Source organism: Poeciliopsis prolifica, unplaced genomic scaffold, assembly GCF_027474105.1.
Source record: "Poeciliopsis prolifica strain line A6 unplaced genomic scaffold, Auburn_PproV2 SCAFFOLD026, whole genome shotgun sequence".
NCBI classification, from domain to species: domain Eukaryota; kingdom Metazoa; phylum Chordata; class Actinopteri; order Cyprinodontiformes; family Poeciliidae; genus Poeciliopsis; species Poeciliopsis prolifica.
The window spans coordinates 6,101,772-6,121,497 of NW_026562401.1; the positions used below are offsets into that span (position 1 = coordinate 6,101,772).

General features: G+C 37.5%; 2 protein-coding genes across 4 annotated transcripts in view; both read left to right on the forward strand.

The window, feature by feature from the left end:
• The window catches only part of clstn3 (calsyntenin 3), a 33,864-nt gene extending 30,840 nt beyond the window's left edge, over positions 1 to 3,024 (forward strand). Inside the window, exon 19 of the mRNA XM_055047739.1 lies at positions 62 to 3,024. Within this exon, the coding sequence (XP_054903714.1) occupies positions 62 to 214 (153 nt within the window). The 3' untranslated portion in view covers positions 215 to 3,024. The remainder of the gene's footprint in view (positions 1 to 61) is intronic.
• A 1,553-nt stretch (positions 3,025 to 4,577) lies between these two features.
• Positions 4,578 to 19,532, forward strand: pex5 (peroxisomal biogenesis factor 5). 3 transcript variants are annotated; one of them, XM_055047878.1, is made up of 17 exons: positions 4,578 to 4,791; positions 8,157 to 8,313; positions 8,407 to 8,445; positions 8,540 to 8,657; positions 9,094 to 9,231; positions 10,221 to 10,305; positions 10,709 to 10,799; positions 11,039 to 11,161; positions 13,113 to 13,226; positions 13,549 to 13,632; positions 14,771 to 14,890; positions 14,968 to 15,111; positions 15,736 to 15,806; positions 16,510 to 16,731; positions 16,814 to 16,979; positions 17,073 to 17,230; positions 18,402 to 19,532. In XM_055047878.1, the coding sequence occupies exons 2-17, from the start codon at positions 8,200 to 8,202 to the stop codon at positions 18,646 to 18,648; spliced, it is 2,034 nt and encodes a 677-aa protein (XP_054903853.1). In that variant the 5' UTR covers positions 4,578 to 4,791; positions 8,157 to 8,199; the 3' UTR covers positions 18,649 to 19,532. The 3 variants fall into 3 exon arrangements, with proteins under 3 accessions (XP_054903853.1, XP_054903854.1, XP_054903855.1); XM_055047879.1 differs by lacking the exon at positions 13,113 to 13,226; XM_055047880.1 differs by lacking the exons at positions 11,039 to 11,161; positions 13,113 to 13,226.
• Positions 19,533 to 19,726: the final 194 nt, after the last annotated feature.

Consider the following 19,726-nt stretch of genomic DNA (forward strand, 5'->3'; position numbering starts at 1 on the left):
GTCAGGATAAATCTTATTTATTTTTTTCATGTATCCACTCCGCCCTCCTGTTTTCTCCCAGTCCTACGAATCCCGTATGGGCATTTCTGCCGACACGGAAGGTGATGGAGAGGAGGAGGAAGAGGAGGCAGCGGAGTCACCTGACGATGCAAGCGACGACCAGCGGATCATCATTAAGAAGGAGGGCAGAGACGGAAACACCCGCCGCTACTGAGCCGTATCTCTCCATAAATCAGCTCCCCAGTCACACACTCCGACACTTTTAATATCAAACTGATGCCACTAGTATAAGGAATGTATGCTTACAAACACTTCGCACAACACAATCACCGTAATACTCTCGACGCTCAAACGCCATATGTGACCTATAGCCGACAACAGGCTGTTGTTCTCCACTTAAATGTTCAATGGCACAATGTGTACAGTTAATGTAATTTACCCACCGAAACAAACCCCCTCCACCAGAATCGTTTGTGGTGCACTCGTTCTAAAGCAGAAATTGGTGTCTGTATAGTGTAATGCTGGTTGAAAGGGATTGTTTAATCATCAAGAAAAATATTGATTGTATTCTATCCTTTGTTAACGAGAAGAATGAAGCAAAATGTCAGTTGCAACAAGGTTTTGAGTCGATCCTTAAGCAAAGACACAATCCTTGATCCCAACCATATTTGAGCCTCTTCGTTAGACTCAAAAAGTCTGTGCACAAGCTCTCCTCTCCTTCTCTGCATCGTCTCCTCTAACCACAGAGTGAAGGCAGTGAGATTAGACACACTCAGCTATTCAAAAGAAACACCTCAATGTCCTTGCCTTTTTATTTCTATTTATGTAATAAAGTGGATCTCTAAGGTGCACACGTCCCTGTTAAAATACATTTCAAAACTTTTTCTACCACCAAAGACATTTAAGCTGTGAAATTCAACTGAAAGTCAAACAAGAACGACGCAATGATCTTACTGCATAACTCCGGTTCCCCGTATCTAACGTATTCTGGAAGCATCTTTTAATTTCAGCATTCAGTTCTCAGTTTATCAGTGAAATAAAATCCATCTTGATCTTCAGCTTTTCATCAGGCACATAAAGATTTTGGGTCAGATTTTTTGTGAAAATGATCAGTTTCTCTAAATGAAAATCCCACAGCATTATGCTGCCTCCACTTGAGGTGGATGGAGTAGTCAAAAATTTTACTTAAGTAAGAGTAGCACTACTTCAACATATTAACTCCAGTAAAAGTAAAAAGTAGCAAGAAGGTAGTCAATAGTAAAAAAAAAAAAAGTATTTGGTAAAAATGCTACTCAAGTACTAAGGATTATTTTTGGATTTAATATCTAAAAATTACATCAGAAAATGGACCAAAATATAAAGTTATGAAAATAATTCATATCAATATGATTAACAAAAACTGCAGGTCTGTGTCTGGTGAATTTTTGGTTGAAGTTACTCACATTGGGTAGAGTGTCCAAATATTTTACTCAAGTAAGAGTAAAGACTAGAGCACAGTAAAAATACTCCTAAAAGTAATTTTTTTCCAATCAGTTACTCAAGTGAATGTAACTAGTTACTACCCAACTCAATAAGATGCTTTATAAAAATCAAACTGTGGCTGTAACTAAGAAATAAAATCATTATTCTATTTTTTATTATTTCTGGTTAATAAGATCCTCTGTAATTGAGGATATGTGCATTAAATCCTGAAATTAAAGCAAAAAAACAAAACGTGTTTGTTTCATGGTGTAGGAATAAAACCACATTACTGTGGCTTTGTTGAAATTTTTAGAGAATAAATGTCACATTAGAGGTGAAGAATAATCTGAATTATTTTGCTCTTTTGGAGGGGATGTTCACCTTTGAGATCCAGTGTAAGACTGGTTTACTTTGCAGTATTCTGTATTGATCTCCTGATAACCAACCGCAGACCTCAACATCCAACACAAGCGCTCCTGCTGCAATACTTCAAAATAAAAGCCCCTACGAGCAAAATTTGACGTCGTCAAATTTCCTGCTTCAAACTGGGGTCTTTGCAGCCCCGCAGCTTGTGCAACAAAATAAGAAAACAGCACCTTGACCTCTCTGACCTCCCTATAAATGACTCTCATGTCACTGTTTCACTCGCTACACTGTACTGCAAACACACACACAAGCACCATCCATGACCCCCAAGACCCCTGCAGTTTCCAGAATGTCCGCTCAGCTTGGGCAGTTTTGATTGTATTGATTGTAATGAATTTTTCTGTACATACAACAATGACTATTGCGATATTATTGTTATTGCTGTTGTTCTTATCAATGCATTCACTCTTTCTCTTTTACTGCACATTTCTGAGAGGGAGCAGATTATGATTTATTTTTCCATTTAAGGAATCACCTTTCCAGAATCAGAAAATAGTATAATGATGATAGCTATAATAAAGAGTAGTACTAGTGATAAGGATGATCATCTTTGGCTTGATGAGTGTATCCTAATTTGTGTGTAATATTGTTGTAATTTAAGAATTTGCATCACCAAAAAAACAAAGGAGGGCACATTGTTGTGATATTTCAATTTGTCTTGCTCATTTTCTTTCATCGGTTGATTTTATTTTTTGTCCACATTTAAAAATAAATTGATTTTTTTTGTGTGTTTGTGTGTGTGTTTTTGTTATTTTTCAGTTTCCTTCCCGCTCCATCTGTCATCTTTGGTTCAGTGAATGTACAACTGTGTGCTTCTCCTCACCTTCCCCTCCCTCCCAGCCTTTCTCCCCTCACCTCTCCCTCCGTGTCTCTTGCTGTCTGTCTGTGTAGCCTATTAATGTGCAGTGGTATAAGATTCTCAGTAAAAAAAAATAAATAAAGGCCTGTTGTTTTCGAGTGTCACGTTAAGAAGGAATAAAAATTGCATTGGTTAAAAACTTACATTATTACTATGTTACTATTTGAACATTACCTGTAATTAATGATACAATGCCGACATGGATTATGCTGAGTAATTGTTATTGAAAAGTGTCAGAAAACATTGCAAAATTCATAATAAAAACACTATATGACGTCTCCATGAGAAAGTTTAACTTTTTTATTTAAGGAGGGTCTAAAAATAACAATAGAGGAATGTTTCAAAAGCCAACATTGAAGAAAATCCTAAAATGTAAAATTGTTTAAAGCTGCAGTGTTTTGACTTTAATTTAAAATAAGTATTGTACATATTTGTTGTGATATGTTATGACAGAATGGTATGAGACAGATAATCTATGAAAAGGTTGATTTCCCTGAACTGCTACTGCTCAGTCGTGTCTTAGTGCTGCCAATCATCCCTGTGAATGTGCTAATGGCGGAAAATTGTTCATCTGTCATCATCGGTGGCTACAGAAGAACAGCAAAAAATAAATGAATCTGGAAGGAGGATTAGCAGCACACACGTGGTGATTGACATCGCTAAGACTCATTTACTGTTTCCAATAATTGGGAGAAGGCAGAAGAACTGTTTTTTCACATAGATAGATAGATAGATAGATAGATAGATAGATAGATAGATAGATAGATAGATAGATAGATAGATAGATAGATAGATAGATAGATAGATAGATAGATAGATTGTGTGTGTGTGTTTATTTTTTAATTTATTTATTTTAAGTGTCTTTGAGTGTCCTAAAGATAAATAATACAAATATATTTCATACTGTCATAACATGGTGACAGTTTCAACAAATATGTAAAAAATATATTGTTTATAAAAGTTGCTGCTGCAGCTTTAAGGGAAATGAATAATTATGTAAGGCAATATGAAGAGAATACTTAGTTAATTGAGCTCCGAATAGTTCAGTAAAACAGTAATGTAACCCTATACATCTGCTTTAGTCATACCTTCAAACAGGTTCAAATAACCCATGACATGTAGACTGAATCCGCTATGCTGCATTCCGGGATTCTAGATTTATCACAGCCTCGGCCTTTTTCATTTTTGGCACATTGTGCTTCCTTACACTCAAAGGTAGATTTGTCACGGAAGATCCAGTCTTCCTGTCCATCTGGGATAACTTTACGCCCATGCAGACAACCTGTTAGTATTTTGACACTGAGTTGATATATAACTTCCTTTTTGCATATTAGTTTTACATTCCTTGGATTCAGTTTGTGTTGAAAAATAGTGGTCTTGTAATACTTTCCCAAGCTTAACAGATCTATGCAGCATTTTTATTTATTTATTTTAAACGTCTTTGTGTGTCCTAAAAATAAACAATTTACATATAAATTGAATATATTGCTATTATTATGTAAAACCATATCTATCTATCTATCTATCTATCTATCTATCTATCTATCTATCTATCTATCTATCTATCTATCTATCTATCTATCTATCTATCTATCTATCTATCTATCTATCTATCTATCTATCTATCCATCTATCTATTCTATCTATCTATCTATCTAAAAAATTTTCTTCGTTACTGAGTTTCATACTATCCAATGTGTTTTTGTGTCATGCTCGTTTCAGGACTTTGTTTCGTTCACCGCATATTTTACGTAAACTTACGTTCTTTTCCCTCTCTGACACCATTCTGCGTAAAACTTTTGAAGAATACGCATGTACGTTACGTCGCTAGTCTCTCTCCAGGCGCTCGGTCAATGGCTTTGCGGGTCATGGAGGAGGAAGGTAAATAAAGAAGGGGCGCCAAGAACACGCAGCAGCAGTCGCTGCCTGACGGTTGCTGGAGGACTTCCCTCTTTTGTCGGCGTGTAAGCAAGAGACGTACAGGACGTGGAGAGATATCCCGGAGCGGAGCTGCTCTCGTTGGGCTTCACCCGGAGCTGTCGGCGGTGAGATGAACAACACGCTACCCGTCTGCTCGCGCTCCTCCTCGGGGTGAACACCGCAGGAATGATCGATTCTCTTGGCCCTCTGAAGCTAGCTTGTTAGCAAAAAGCAAGCGGCCTGTTATAGTTCATATCTGTTATTTTTTGTTGTGTTATTAGCTGCTTGTTGGGTAAATAATGGGATAAACATGAGTATCAATGTTGCTGTTTGGGTCTGTAGCTACAGTTAGCTTCAGGTAGCAACACTTTAACGTTCCTGAATGCTGCCAGGTGTGCACAGTTCAGCATTTTCTGGGTCTTTTACGTAGATTGCGTGTAAAAGTAGGGTTTGTATAACAAAAACTGAGTGCTGTGTGTAAACAGGTGTCACAGTGGCCTATCTGTGATAATGTGAGCATTAATATCTTTGTCTAATCCTCTTACTTTGACCCTAATCATAATGCAGCAGCTGTGTGAATCATTTAGTAAACTGCACTCTGCAACGAATTGTCTACCTACAGAGCAATGCTCTGTGGTGGTTTTAGTTGAGAGGAAGAAAAGAGGTTTCACTTTTATGGAATAGAAGGGGAATTAAATTACACTTCCGCACATTTCATTATGAAAATTGTAGCTCCGTTGTGTCCCTAGAAAGGTTGGGGATTTGGAGTAGGTCAGGATGAGACACATTTCTGTCATCTGTGTAGCCATAAATTTATCTAAACTGCAGTGTACTTTTTTATACACATTCATTTGCTACAAAGTGTGGCCTGAGGGCCATTTGTGGCCCTTGGACTGCAATTCAACAGTGGTACAGATCTGACACAGCCGTCAGAGGGTCTTGGCTTTTTATTTGTAATAAAGGTAAAATTAAAACCAACATAATTTTCTTACAACAGCACAAAGTATTTGTCATTTTATAATAAATAGAACCATGTCTGTGCTCAGACTTTTACTGAAAAGGGAACTATATTGCATCCAAATCAGCTTTAATTTAATTTGTTAAACTTGGTTACATAAATAAGCAATTTGACAGAAAGTGACCTAAATCACGTTCTGTCAAAGTGATTTGACAGAACGTCAAATCTGTCAACAAAAAAAATGTCTAGTTTTCAAGACATTTTTTTTAAAACTAGATGCATTTCTTTTAATACAGCAAACATGCAAAATCCTGTTAAAAGTTTGGCCTGCAAGTACTTTTGACTCTACAATTTTGACCCATGTGACAAAAAGTTTGGATTAACTGAGTTATAAAACTAGAAATGTACTAATCAGAATCTCGCTGCTGATTTCTAATTTCTCTAAGAACTGAAATACTAAGAAAGAAAATCAAATATTCTTGCTATGATCACTCATTACTTATTTTACCAGGGAGATGTGAAATCACACCATATGTCAGAAAGCAGTCCCTATGTAAGACCAGGTGATTACATAATTTAGAGTCTTATACCAGCCATTAGCTCAGTAAAAATGTAGATCCTAAGTTGGCCTATCGCAATGAGTCAATTAATAGCATAATAAGTTGGAAATAAAATGTCAATAATTTCAATTTGCACAATTTGTCATTTTTCTCTTCTTTCTTTCTGTCAAAAACTGGATGACAAAAGTCAGTCTGGTGCTTTGGTTTATGCTTGTTTTATTTTGAAGGACAAATCTTGTTTACAGAAACTTAATAATTTATAATTTGTTGTTTCTGTTTATTTATTTGTGGATATTTAAAATATCTTCCTGTATTATATGTTCATTAGAATTTAAATAAAAATGAGTTCTTGCCATTACTTTAAAATTGTCTCAAAACAACATTATCATTTATTGCATTAAGCTGTTTGACCTTCATGTTTTTCTGTCTTGTAACCTGAATGAACTGTTGCCACGGTCACAGAAAGACATTTTACTTTTAAATGTCTTTTTAAGCCTCTTTTGCTTAGTTTAATTTTATTTGAAGACCACTTACTGACATTCACACGATGACAGCATAGAGTGGTTTTGCTTAAGAATCCCATTTGTTTTCTACGATGGTAGAGACGATTCCTCCCAGGGTCCACAACACAAACATTATATGGGAGTCATACTTTTACAAACCTTAGACAGAAAAGAGCTAATAAAACACATTAAGACACAAACAAAACCAAAGCACAAAATTCAAATCAACCCACTCAACAATTTTAACATTTTGCAAGCATTACAAAAGGACATCATGAAGTATCTTAAAACACAAGATTAAAAACAAACAGTAACAATCTTCACTGTTAGTTTTACTAATTCAATATTATTTATTTAAATAATCAGCTGATCAAAAAGAAATGTCAGAATCATTTGTCTAAAATTTACCATATTTTGTTGATGGGTGATTTCTTGGTTCATATCTATTGGAAACTGTTTTTTTCTATCAAATGCGTATTACCAGTCATTGTTATTTTCACAAATGCAATTTTTTTTTTCCTGATTGTAGAGATTACAGTGGCATTAAAAGCTCAAAATGATGTGACAGTAGCTGAAATATGCAGCCAGGCCCAGTGCCTGCCGGGCCTCCGTGTCCTCATTATTAATGGCTCACAGAAGGCCAGAGAATGTCATGTATAACAGCAGATGGGCTTTGAATTAGTTGATGTGACAAGAGCCTCCAGATTTGGCTTCGCCTGCTCTGTCCGCTGTGAAAAACATTACTTAACTTCTTTCTGAAAAACATTAATGATGAAAAAGTGCACAAAGGATAGCTCATCCCTCAACAAGCTGCATTTCTCAGTGCTGCGTGTCAATGGTGGACTGTTTGTAGAGGTGCTCCTTTCACTCAGACGTAGATCAAAATTAGCTAGATTAAGTAACAGAAGAAATCATAAAAATGTTTAAAGTTGACAGGAAAATATTGAAAATATTACTTGATAGTTATGCATTTTTGGAAGAGTGAAAGATTAATGCCTAAACACATCTATAAAGTCTTAAAAAAGGCAATAATAACAATAATAATAAAAAACTAAGATAAATTAACTGTGCTAAGCCTGGTGGCCCACAAGGCTTACAATACAATGAAGGAAACCCTGCATTGTGTAGGGTATGAATACTTTCCAGCCTGGCATTCCTTTAATGAAACGTAAATAGAAAGAGTTGGTGATTTTGTTGTTGTTTTATATTTGATTCTCCTGTGATATTTGTTTTCTGTTGAGAGATTTCTATCTAATTTCTCATTAAAATCAAACTTGTTATTGGTTGATTGATAATGTATTTCTAAACCTGCCTGGGGTTTGAACAGTTTTGGGAAAACACTGCAGATTAAATCTGCTGGGGCAAACATCATCCAGGTGTTTAAATGTCTGTAAGTTAAACTCTATTAGCAGTAAAAACATTGATATTTTACCTCCGATCAGGTAAAATCATCCTAATTCTCTCTCCAGCTTTTAGGGGATTTGGCTGGCGTTGCCTCATCCTTGTGTTGCCATGGCGATGCGGGAGCTGGTGGAGGCAGAATGCGGGGGAGCCAATCCCCTCATGAAGTTGACCGGTCACATGACCAAGGAAGATGGGGCATGGCGGCACCGCTCCACACCCACAGTGAGTTTTCTACAGTTTTGTCATTTGATCTCAGCTTAATTTAAATCCGCCACATTTGGTTTTCACTGTAAAACTCATTTTCTTTGCTCTCAGATTGCCCCCACTCCTATCGAGATTGCAACAGAGGAAGAGGTTAATGTTGGATTTCTTTTTTCTTTTTCCCAATGAACAATTCCACACGTTTTTGTTTACATATTCTTGACTTTTTGTCTACTTTGTCCTCCAGCTTGTGAATGAGTTCCTGCAGGCTCCCCCTCGACCCGCACACACATTTGACATGGGTCAGCTCTTAGAGGAAATGCAGCAGATTGACCAGCAGAGCTACAGACAAGCTCCACAGAGAGGTACTAGACCACTGCAGGTCATTCCTAAGGCTGGACAATAAATCAATTCAGAGTGACATCACGTTTCCATGAACTTTGTAACTGACAGCTCAGGGCGTTCCCACAGTGAGACACTCACTCATTCTACTCAGAGAACCGGGGTTGCAAAAGTAACCTAAAACTTTGCCATCATGCCTCATAACTGCTTAAAAATGAAAAACAATGTCATTAAGTGAAAAATCTGGATAAAACAGGAGGTTATGCCTCCAGTTTGGCAATACTTCAGATATTTAAAACAAAAAAAAAATCAATAATTACATTATTGACTAATAAACATTTATATTGTGATTATTTTTCAGCCATGTTGTCTCGCCCTGGTTATTTCTGTAGGTACGGTGTGAAGTTAATTCAAACCTCTTTGAGAAATATAAATGTTTTTTTTTTTTCTCCTTCGTAGCACCAGATGTGGCAGCGTTGGCCCTCTCAGGCGACTGGGCAGCAGAGTTCGTCTCCGGCTCAGACTCTGCTGCCACAAATGCTCTGGGTGAAGCAGCAGATGCTGATTGGACGAGAGAATTTATCGCTGAGGCTGCAGGTAATCTGAGTTTGTCTCACTCAGGGCTCTCATGCAACGCTGGATATGCAATACAGCTTTCTGTGTTGTCATCAGTTTGCCATGCCTTCTGTTTTTAATTGGAGCACAGTGATCAAATCAGGCAAACATTGACTTTCAAAACTTCAACGTTTTCACATTCATCCAAATTGAAACCATAAACTTTGTGGATTTTATTGGGTTTTATATTCTGCACTGGTAAAATGTGTAAAATAATAATGAAGTAAAATGAAACTGATTCATGTTTTTTTGCAAATAAAAATCAGAAAACAAGCAGATGCCTTCATTAAGTTACATATTATACATGTAACTTAAACTAAATGACTACCTTCATATGTGACACAATTGGTTTATGGAGTCCATGTGTGTGTAATTTAACCTGAATGAACAGCATCATGAAGACCAAGGAACACATCAGACAGGACCAGGAGAAAGAGTTGTGGAGAAGTTTAAGACCGTGGGAGTGTTATTCTGTCAAGAGAAATAAATCAAGTTGGTGATTAACATCAGCCCAACAGTATCTGCAGAAAACAGGGCGATCATATAGTGGTTATTTATAAAATAAACAAACCCTGTGCCTCAAGGGGGTTGCTAATAAGACACATTTGATCAACTCTTCGCTTGTCGTTAAATTGTTTGATAATACTGAAATTGGAAATTGTGCTTTCCAGATAAAAGCAACAAACCTAAAACCAGATTTTAATCATAGATTATAAAAATAAAACAAAAAAATCTTGATGAGTTTACTTTATTCAGATTAATTCAGAATAATTAAAATTTCTTGATTTAGACTCTAAGCCCAACAGAGAATAAACCGCCATAGAGGCAAATAAGGTGGTGAACAAAGGCGGGTTAAAACAGATCAGGAACTTAATTTTATTTCCTAATGTTTTCATATCACCTACATGATGTATATTTGTTTCAGACGTGATGCTGTTTACAAACGGCATGTCTTCCTGTTTCTGGTGCAGATCCCGGGCGCTGGGCGGAGGAGTATCTGGAGCAGTCTGAGGAGAAGCTGTGGCTCGGAGACCTTGGGGACAAGGAGACTGAATGGTGAGAGCAGGCTCTGCTTTGAGTCTATTCAAGCAATAAACGGCTTTTCTAAATGATAGACATTCATAGCTAAACCTTGAAACATTGACGTGTTGTCAGGTGAATGTGTCTATTGAAATTTCATTCCTCTAACTTTTCGCCGACTGTTTTTTCCTAAATATGTTCCTGTTTGACAAACATCTTGCAAAAGGCAATTAAACACGAATAAAAGCTGCAGTGAAGGATGTGAGCCTTGGCCTTCGATGGCCTCATTTATCAAGCAACAACGCTGTTCTTTGTCTTCAGCCTGGGATCATTTTAAACAGCTTTCAGAACCGCAAAGAAATTTAACTCTTGCTTTTCACTGAACCTCCAGCCCAAGTTATGTTGATGCTTTTTATATGTTTTCTTTTTTATCTGACAGGACAAGAGAGTATCAAGCTGGAGACGAGCTGAGGCAGACAGCCAATGAGCTTGTTGCTAAGGTCGATGACCCCAAGTTGCAAAATACAGAGGTGGGCAGCTTGTCTCTGTGCTCAGTCTTTGAGATCGTCATTCTTTCTCCAACATCCGTCACCAAACTCTTTCTCTATTTCTTTTGCATTTCGTTGTATGGATCTTTGTAACTGTGTCATGAGCATAGTCAAGTTTTACTTTGCTTTGTTCAAGTCATTGTATTGGCAAAAGCCTGACTCGTCAGAAATGGTAAACACAACTTTTGTTTGTTTATTTATTTTGTTTTGTTGTTGTGTAGTTCCTGCGATTCATTAGGCAGATTGGCGAGGGAAGTGTGACAGTGGAGAGCAGAACAGACAAACAGCTCACAGATAAAGTTCAGGCCGAGGAGGCTCAGAACTGGGCCTCCAACCTCAACCAGGTATGAGTCACTTCCCACTGAGGAGGGAATGGTTTTAAACTGGGAACATATCAGGGAAGCAAATTGGTTCATTTTTGCACAGTGTAGGTTTTGTCTTGTGACTCATCGATGTAATATTTTCCACAAATCAAACCAAATAAACCCACAAGTCTCCCTGTAACAAGAATCTCAAGGCTGCACAACTTTGGAGATTAAATTTGTTTTATAGATATGAATGTCTGCTTCATATCTTTGTTTTCTGTATGTGTGCAGCAAAGCTCAGTTTGTGTCCCAGTTGACTCAATATTTCCTCTGTCCTTGGTTTTACTACAGTTGCTGCAAGGAGACGTCTGATTTTTGGTTTCTGCTAAAGATCACGATAGTGCCGTGTACCGCTCATGCCAAGAAAACAAAATTAGTAGCAAACCAGAAAGGGGAAAAATTACATTCAACAGTAAGAGGGGGGAATCAATACACAGTCCAACATTTTATCTTTCCATAACACAGCCCATAATTTGTAGGACGTCCTGGTTACTTTTTGAAGCTCAGTGCTTGTGTTTGCACAACTTTCCGTTTTCATTAGGGAACTTGAAATACGAAAAAAATTCACATTTGGAAATGAGCCGTTTCAAAAACCTCTCCATTCTTGAGTCACAATCAACGGGCACTGTGCCGTTACCTAGCAACCACAGCCGAGCCAGCCCGTTACCTAGCAACCCAGGTGCAACTCCCAGCAGATTTGGTCAGCTGGTTTTACTGCTTTAGTTCGATGGCTGCTGGAAAAGACAAGTGTTTTGTTGTTGACTTACCGTCCAGAAACCACTTGCTGTTACTTCCAAAACACTACGTTAAAAAACTTTAACTGAATTTACTCCCTTTTTTTTTTTTCTTACTTCTAGGTTGCTTTCTGGAGTTTTCTCTGAATTTATAGATTGTTTTCCAAAATTTTAGAAGTTACTTTCCAAAACCTACTTGGAAGTTACAAATATTTTAATTTTATTGTCCTGGAATCTGACATGGTACTTTTCACTGACTACTGGAGAATTTAAGATACTTTAAGTAACCTGTAAAGCACCGGCTGTGTTATGTACTAATACTTCATGTAAAATAGACTATTTTAGAAATTCTACTTGGAATCTGATATTTTGTTTTGAAAACGTTTTGATTTATCCTTCTAACAGCAAACATATTTACAGATCATCTTCATAAATTTGGATTTTACAACCACATTTTCTCCACACAGAGCAAGGTGGGGGGTTTTAGAGATGATTATCCAGGCATAGATTTGTTTTATTTTATGCTTAACGGCATATTTTTGCAAAACTTTGCATGAATCATGAATAATACTACATTAAAAACTTGTAATTAATTTAATAGCAGTTGAATCCAGCAGTTCAAACTATCAATTTTTCTGCCTCGTTAAGTTCAACTCATAAAAAATAACCTATAACCCTTAATGAACCAACTTTGACAACTATGTGTCGACATAAATAGAGAACTTTAGTAAGAATTAAGTTTACTGGTCTTTAATTTCTTACTGGGCTCAATAAGAAAGTGTGTCTTAAACTCTGTGCAAATTTTAAAAATCATCTTTGTTTTTACCATCTCAGGTCATATCAGTAATTATTCTCATTATTTGTACGTTCAAGCTACATTTTGCTTTTTGTATTAATACTGAATTTCAAAAATAATGGTTTATATGTCAGTCCTGCTGTTGCTTTGACTGTACCATTTTCCATGACATAACTTAAATACATTTTTCCCATTTTTTAACCTTCCCTTAAAATCCTGGCATGCCGTTCCTTCAATTAACAACTACCGCTTGTTAATTAATTACCTGTACTACTCAAACTTGATGCTTATTCACCCTTCCTCTCCTCCCCAAAATATAAAAAACTGCCCACAAACTGCTTCCTGCCCCTCGAAACATGCATCCGTTTGCCCCTGCCTCCCCCCGTCACCCTTGTCATAGTTCCTGGCGGAGACGGGGGGAGGGAGTCTTCCTTTGGAACCTGCAGAGACGAATCAAAGGATTGACAAAGTTAAAGCTAAACAAGCAGAGCAGTGGGCCAAAGTCGTCAGGCAGGTAGGACCTCTGTGGTCGTGGCAACAGAAGGCTTATTTTATTAAAAAAATGTTTTATTTTTTAATTTAAGGACGCATTAAGCATTCAGTAACCTTGCCATTAAATGTCTGATAGATATTAGTTTATTAGGAAGGTGCAAAACAACTAGAAATTGTTTCTTGTGTCTATTTTGCTGTCATCTTTGCTTCCTTTACACTCACCTCCCGACTCTTTTCTGTCCTGTTTTTAAACGTCGCCATCCTTCGTTCCTGTAACAGTTTTCTTAGCCACAGCACCTGCAGACTCGTGCCACCTATTGTCGTTGCTCTTCGTTGCTATCCAGGTGTCACAGGAGTCAGCTGAAGCCTGGGTGGACGAGTTCACCACGTCGGGACCAGACTTCCAACAAGCCAAAGCTGCAGTGGAGGTACGGGAAGAATGTGAGAGTGGAAAATCCGAATGGAAATCCAGTGGTTTAATTGAGAGGGAAGCTGCTGGAGACACCGTCTTCTGACAGGTCGAGGATTTAAACCAAGAATAAGATGAGAAAATCTTCATCTTTCTAACAGCGATATGTTTTTCATTTGTAATCTTTTTCTTATTTTTTATCTGACATTAATATAAATGCATTAAAACCATCATTTCCATATTGCAGGACATAATAATGATAAAGATCAAGTACTCTTAAATTTATTTTATTGATTTTATTTAGGATTGTAGGTGGTTAGGAGGTTTCTTTTCCATCCAGATTGAAGCTATGTCCACATTCTTACCTTTAAAGGGTCAAAATTTTAAATGTTTAAAATATTTTGAGAAATATAACATGTTAGGATTTTACATTTTCAGAAGAAAGGAGAGTGGAAATTCTGGTTTCCATCTAGAGTTCCTGTTATCTCCTGGGAGTCTCGGTTTCTCTCTTAGCCTCAGCAGCTGTTTCCTTTGACCACATAATGGCACAATTTGACATTTCAAAAATAAATTACTTAAAAGTTTTGATGTTGAATAATGTTTTTATTTTTTCAATTGAAATTGGTGTAGTTCACAAAACTACAATGTAAATTTTTTGTTCATGTCACACGAGCCACATAATCAACAATCCCATGTTACTATTGGCGCAAACTATGAAGAAGACAATGGGGCGAAGTGGATGAGGATGACACGGCGTGTTTTTTAATAACCTATCACATAAACAAGCTTATTCACGTGTGATTTTAATTGTTTCTTGGATAATGGGAAACACTCCAATTGAAAAATGTTATTTTGTTTAGACATTAGCATAATATTGACAAAGTTTTGCTCACATTTTTGATTGAAATGCATCTTCTGATCCACAGTCATTGTGACCTTATGCCTTTAAAAGTGACATGTTCACCAATTAGAAAAAGATTGGACTTTTGAATTTCAGACCTGGCAGTCACCAATCAGGGCTGAAATTGATTCATCTCTTCCAGATGCATGACTCTAAAACTCACTGAATGCGCTGATCCTTTTCCTTTAAAATTAGAAACTCAAACATGTCTGATGTGAACTTAGCAGGCATTAACAGTGTGTGTTGATTTTGCCAGAGTGACGTTGATTTCTGGGAGAAGCTGCAGCAGGAGTGGGAGGAGATGGCAAAGAGAGATGCAGAAAGCCATCCCTGGTTGTCCGACTACGACCAGCTGCTCAGCTCCTCTTACGACAAGGTAACCAAGCTGCAATGAGTCCCATTCATTTCTCTACCTGGAGCATTTCTGAGTTTTCCTGGTTGTGTTTCTGACAGGGCTATCAGTTTGAGGAGGACAACCCCTGCTTGTCCCACCCTGACCCTTTCTCAGAAGGACTGAAGAGGATGGAGGCAGGCGACATCCCGGGAGCTGTGCGCTTCTTTGAAAGCGCCGTCCAGAAGGAACCAGACAACCAGCTGGTGAGACGGCAGCAGCGGCCATGTTAAACTCTTTAATCCACAAGAAAGTTACTAAAAATTACCTACAAAATTATTTTTTTGTACCTAATTTTACTCAGATGTAGATAAAATGATTAAGAATATTTTTGGTTATATATTTTTTTCAGTTCTTAATAAACAAACCTAAGTGGTCTAGAAAAGTTTAGCATTGGATTTGTTGATTTTCCAAATCTAATTTTATGTTTTTGATTAAAAACAAAGATTGCCTTGCTTTCGTATATATTTGGAAGAAAATTAAATTTCAATACTTTTGGTTTGTAACTCAAGGCGAAGGAAAGGGAGGATTGAAACTCCTTTTTTTTTTTTCATTTTTACAAATTTTTTTAAAAACAAACTTTAATTTAAATAGTCTGTATTTCTATGAAATATTTCTGTCTGACCATTTTTAAGTTTAATAACATTGCAAATGTTATTAAGTTTAATAACATACCGAGTGTTATCAAATTAAGTTATTAATTAAGTTCTAATAACTGAGTGTTATTAAACTTAAGGTAACTAAATATCCCCAAATCTGAAAGCATCTTTTGTAGCAGCCCTGTATAAGCAAAGGAGGAGAAATTAAAAAATGTATTTGTTTTATTGCAGGCTTGGCAATATCTGGGAACCTGCCAAGCAGAGAACGAGCAGGAATTTGCTGCCATCAGCGCCCTCCGCAGGTGAGACCTGGAAATTGCAGAACATAATTTCAAAATTGAATCTCGACTGCAAAATTATTCACATTCATAGTGGAAAACGATCAAAATTGACCAAGTTGACTGTATTTAATTTTTATGCCTTTTCTTTTAGGTAGACATTTTTTGTCTGCTATACAGTTGTCCAATGAGATACATGCAAACATGTATTCTCTTGATTTTTTTTATTTGTTTTATTTTAAGTAGTCTGTTTAGCCTTAATCTAAACTGTTAAATTTAGATTAAGGCTAGATGAAAATATATATACTTGTAAAAATGATAAATACAAACTAATAGGGTTACTTCTGCTGGGTAATGGGCTGGGCTTGGTTGGGGTTACTAGATGAGGTAATTTGTAATTTAAAACATTAACTTATTGCCAAAAAACAGCTGGATATTTTTTAAACACTTGGGATGTTTTTAGAAGCAGTTGAGACTCAAATCGAAGTACAGAAATATGCAAAAGTGTAACATTTACATAAAAGGTCCCCTTCAAGATACCTTTTTCTTGTAGCCAGTCTTATGTTGATCCACATTTATGGAGAGAGGTCTTTATGAACAAGACGGTAGCACTTGTTCATAAAGTGCTACCGACTCACAGGTCATAAAGACGACCTGTGAGAGTTTCTGTTAGTTGGATCTTTTAATGTAACTTTCCTCCCTTTATTTTGCTGCTTTTCCTCAACAGATGCATAGAGCTGAAAAAGGACAACCTGACTGCGCTGATGGCGCTGGCTGTCAGTTTCACAAACGAGTCGCTGCACAGGCAGGCCTGTGAGACGTTACGCGACTGGCTGAAGCACAATCCAAAATACCAGTCTGTGTGGGAGCAGTACGAGCGGGACTGTCAAAGAGACGGTGGTCAGGAAAGAGAAAAGGAGAAGGAGCGGTTCGGATCGTTGTTGCCAGAGTGAGTAATGAAGACGTTCAGCGCTCATGTTACAGAAGTGACTCTTTTGTTTATTCTCTTTTCTTCTTGTTTTCCTGCGCAGATCTTTGTTCACCGATGTCCAGAATCTGTTTCTGCGTGCAGCCAACTCTGACCCTTCTCAGGTGGACCCCCAGCTGCAATGTGGTCTGGGAGTTTTGTTCAACCTGAGCGGAGAGTACGACAAGGCGGTGGACTGCTTCAGTGCAGCCCTTTCTGTTACCCCACAGGTCAGAGGTCAACGCTGGGATCCCAGCCACTGTATGTCTGTTCCTGAGCGCTCCATAACTCCATCACCTCCTTTTATTTTGTGGCACAATCAGGATTATCTGTTGTGGAACAAGCTGGGCGCCACGCTGGCCAATGGGAGCCGCTCAGAAGAGGCAGTGGCCGCCTACAGGAGAGCTCTGGAACTGCAGCCAGGTTTTGTCCGCAGTCGCTACAACTTGGGAATCAGCTGCGTTAACTTGGGGGCGCACAGGTGAGGAATGTCTAACAAGGAAACAATATTATAAGGCACATTAATTTTTTTTTATTTTAAATTGGGGGAGAAAAGAAATTGGTATCTATGACATGAAACATATCTGTCTGCAGTAGTTCTTTGCAATTAACCATCTAAAGTTGATTTTTAGTTTATAGAAATAAATACAGACTTTATATGATGTGAATTAATTACAGTAAATCATAAGTAATTGTAGTTACTACCCTACTCATTCAGGGTCTGTGTAGAATTTGAAACATAATTACTGAACAGTTTTTCTAATTAAAGACTAATAATTTTATTAATTTTAATAGGTTTCTTATGGAAGACTGATCTTGTCAAATAACAATAAAAAACTTAATTAATACCTACTTATTTAACTATAAATAAATTCAAATAAAAAAAAATACAGAAACTCTGAACTATCAGCATTTGGATGTTTGATACTTTCATTTTGCTCTGTATCAATAATAGGTCTGGACAATAAATCAATGATTTATATTACTATATAGAAGTGATCAACATCAATAGATCATTCAAATTCAAAATTACCTTATTACTTTAAATTACTTTATTGATCCCTAAGGGAAATTCAATCAAACTTGTATAATAGAATATTCAATAATTTCACCGAATTCCAGAACTGCACAGCATTCTGGGAGATGTAGGCAGAGGAAAGACTTTAGCGGCTCAACCTCTCAATGCAAGCCAAGCAAAGTTCAGGGCATCGACTAACTCGCTCACTCTTTGGTTACCTAGCAACTCGCTCACTCTTTGGTTACCTAGCAACTCGCTCACTCTTTGGTTACCTAGCAACTCGCTCACTCTTTGGTTACCTAGCAACAGCCTGTTGAGTAACTAGCACAGAAACAGTTTCAGGTTTTCTCACCGTCCCTCTTAACTGCTTGAATAACGTGGAGTGAAAACTGTGGATAAAACAGGAAAAGGTCACTCCACCACTTTGGCTGGATTTCACATATTTAAAACAAATGAATAATTATCAATATTTACCGATATAAAAGCCTCATGTTGTGATGCGTTTTTCAGCCATATTGTTCCGCCCTAATTTGTAGCAAAACAAGCAAGCACTATGCAAAATCCAAGAATTATGGCCTGTGTAGATTCTTATAATGTCTTTTCTTATATGTGCGTATAAATAATTTGTCCACAGAGAGGCTGTGGAGCACTTCCTGGAAGCGCTGTCTCTCCAGCGGCAGGCTGCAGGAGACGGAGCGAGAGCTGCGAGGGGACCCGGAGGCGCCGCAGCCACGGTGATGTCCGACAACATCTGGTCCACGCTACGGATGGCTCTCAGCATGATGGGAGAGAGCTCTTTGTACGCTGCGGCTGACCGCAGAGACTTGGACACATTGCTGGCTCATTTCAGCCAGAGAGAGGTGGAGGGTGGAAGTGAATGAGGACTAGAGTTCATAGAGTGTGAATGCGCTCTGAACGGAGGTCGATGTTTGGGGGGGAATCAAAGCAGGTAATAGTCGGATATAAATGGCAGACGCGGACACTGTGACATCAGAGATGCTAGATGTTCATGTGTGTTTTAAACGAGTACTATAATGCAGTATCAGTCTCCAACCGGAGAAAAGCAACCAGCAGTAGTTCAATCAAGCTGCTGCTGGGTTTCAGATATTTGCTAGTCCTCATATTGTTGTTCTAGCAAATGAGTTAAAAAGGTTTCCTTTTATTTACTTGAAGTTTTGATGAATAAAGTAAACAACAAGCATGTTGATTATTTGTATTTTCTGTAGTGAGTAATGTTAGGTTGGTTTGTTTTATGACACTCAGTACTCCCCCAGTCTTCATTACCTACAAGTACTCTTTAGGATTTAGGTGACTAAAGTGCTGCTGTAATAATACCACGAGTTCTGCTTTTCACCCAGAAGTGCTCTGAAGACAGAAGGTTGATGCAGTTTGGGAGACGAAACACAAGTCAAAAAGTGCTGCAGCTTTGTTTTTATATTATGTACATTCTTAGTGATCATTGATCTGCCAGGACAGTGAACTGGCAACCAGCAGGACTGTTATTGCTATGATCAAGTGTGTGCGTCTGTTCATTGTGATTAACTGGGTAACATTTAAAACACGTAATGAGAATGATTGTTATGGCTCCCCTCTGTTTTTCTCTTTTTTAGAATGCTCTTAAACTAATTTTGCTTCATTGTAAAATACTCCTGTATGCCATACTATGTATTGTAACATAATTGATGCACTATGATTGTTTCCAGGCTACTTGAAGCCTGATTGCAATCTTTAATATCCAGCAATAAAGCTTTGATTCCAAACATGAGATCACAAGATGGGGGTTTTTCTGATGGGGATTTTAACAACTGTTTGTAGCTGTAGAGATACCAGAATAAGTCACACAATACATAATGTATAATGTACTTTTTTTATATAAATATGGACAAGAACATGCTCTGTAAATATACTTGCACACAGAAAATTATGCACCAAGTTAAGAATGGTTCAGTTTGGATGTAC